General features: G+C 39.0%; 1 protein-coding gene across 1 annotated transcript in view; it reads right to left on the reverse strand.

The window, feature by feature from the left end:
* HELRODRAFT_182418 (hypothetical protein) overlaps positions 1-1,853 on the reverse strand; it is a gene marked incomplete at both ends in the record, with an annotated part of 19,300 nt that overhangs the window by 5,809 nt on the left and 11,638 nt on the right. Inside the window, 3 exons of the mRNA XM_009032684.1 lie at positions 30-254; positions 653-1,075; positions 1,166-1,816. Coding sequence (XP_009030932.1) covers positions 30-254; positions 653-1,075; positions 1,166-1,816 — 1,299 coding nt within the window. The remainder of the gene's footprint in view (positions 1-29; positions 255-652; positions 1,076-1,165; positions 1,817-1,853) is intronic.

Here is a 1,853-nt window from a genome sequence, read left to right on the forward strand (position 1 = left end):
TTGTTTTTTGTGTGTTCTGAATAACATACCATGTTTTGTGTAACTGTATATTGGACAATTTATTTCTAGTGTTGTTGCTGTTGTTGATGTTGATGTTGTTGTTGATGATGATGATGATGTTGTTGCTGCTGCGGATGAAGTTGTTAATGATGTTATTGATGAAGTTGTTGTTGTTGCTGTTGTTGTTGAAGTTGTTGATGTATTTGGGAATGTTGTGTTTGTTGTTGTTGCTAGTGTTGTTGCTGCCAACCTTTCTGATGTTGTTGTTGGTGATGATTTTTTCATCTTTCAAAAATTTATATTCAACTAAAACTGTCTTACTGCTGGACTTTGTTTTGTTAGATGATGATGATGACGACGATGATGAAGAAGAAGAAGAAGAAGATTGATGATATTGATGCTGGTGAAATTGATTCTTCCATTGAATTCACCGGTCTGTGAGGATGTTCATTTGGTGATTTTTGTGGTGATGCGAGTAACATTAATATTAACATTAACGACGACGATGATGTTTTTGTTGTTGTTGTGGTTGTTGTTGCGATTTTAGTTAATGTTTTTACAGTTGTTGATGTCGTAGTTGATGTAGTCTCTGATAAAAGCGACGCCATTTCAATTGATATTGATGTTGCGGCTGATTTTGATGTGATTGTACTTGTTGCTGTTGTTGATGTTTTTGTTGATGGTGTAACTTTTGTTGATGTATTTGTTGATGGTGTAACTTTTGTTGATGTTTTCGTTGATGTAATTATTGATGTGATAGTATTTGTTGTTGTTGATGTTGTTGTTGCTAACTTTGTTCTCCCAACTAAAGTTGCTGCGGATAATTCTATCAGTTGTGATGTAATTTGCGATGTAAATAGAATCTTTCCAACTAATTTTGTTGTTGCAGATGTTTTTGTTGTTGTTGTTGTTGTTGTAGATGTTGGTATCGTTGTCGTTGTGTATGGTGTTGCTTTTGAGGTAGTTGATAAAGTGGATGTAGCCGCTGTAGTTGATGTGGCAGCTAAAGTTGATGTGGCCGTTGAAGTTGATGTGGCCGTTGAAGTCGATGTTGTTGATAGAAAGGTTGTCGAAGCTAATTTAAATGTTAAACATTTTCTAACTCGTAATGAATTTTTATTGTTCGTCGCAAATATGGCTGTTGATTGTTTTAAAAATTGTTTACTTGACGCCGATGTAGTTGTGGTTGTTGTGGCTGCTGTGGCTGTTGTTGATATTAATGTCGCAGATGTAGTTTTTGCGTTTGTCGTGTTTGTGGATATTACTGCTGTTGCTGTTGGTGTGGTTGTTGTGGCTGGTGTTGTTGCGGCTGGTGTGGTTGCTGCGGCTGGTGTGGTTGCTGCGGCTGGTGTGGTTGCTGCGGCTGGTGTGGTTGCTGCGGCTGGTGTGGTTGCTGCGGCTGGTGTGGTTGCGGCGGCTGGTGTGGTTGCTTCGGCTGGTGTGGTTGTCGCGGCTGGTGTGGTTGTTGCGGCTGACGTAATTGTAGCGGCTGATGTTGTAAAAAGCGTTGACAAGTAAACTAAAAATAGAATAGATGCTATTTTGGGCGGTGATGAAAGAAAAAACTTCGCGGCAATTATCAATATGAAAGTGGTTATTGGCCGAAGTGAGGGGTCTAATTTTGATGCTGTCAGATATGTTGATGTTGCTGTCAGATATGTTGATGTTGTTGCCAAATTTGTTGGTGTTCTTGTCAAATATGTTGGTGTTGTTGCCAGATATGTTGGTGTTGTTGTCAGATATGTTGGTGTTGCTGCCAGACTTATTGATGTTGTTGCCAGATTTGTTGATGTTGTTGTCAGATATGTTGGTGTTGCTGCCAGATTTGTTGATGCTGTTGCCAGATTTATTGA

Source organism: Helobdella robusta (assembly GCF_000326865.2).
Source record: "Helobdella robusta unplaced genomic scaffold HELROscaffold_86, whole genome shotgun sequence".
Classification (NCBI taxonomy): Eukaryota; Metazoa; Annelida; class Clitellata; order Rhynchobdellida; family Glossiphoniidae; genus Helobdella; species Helobdella robusta.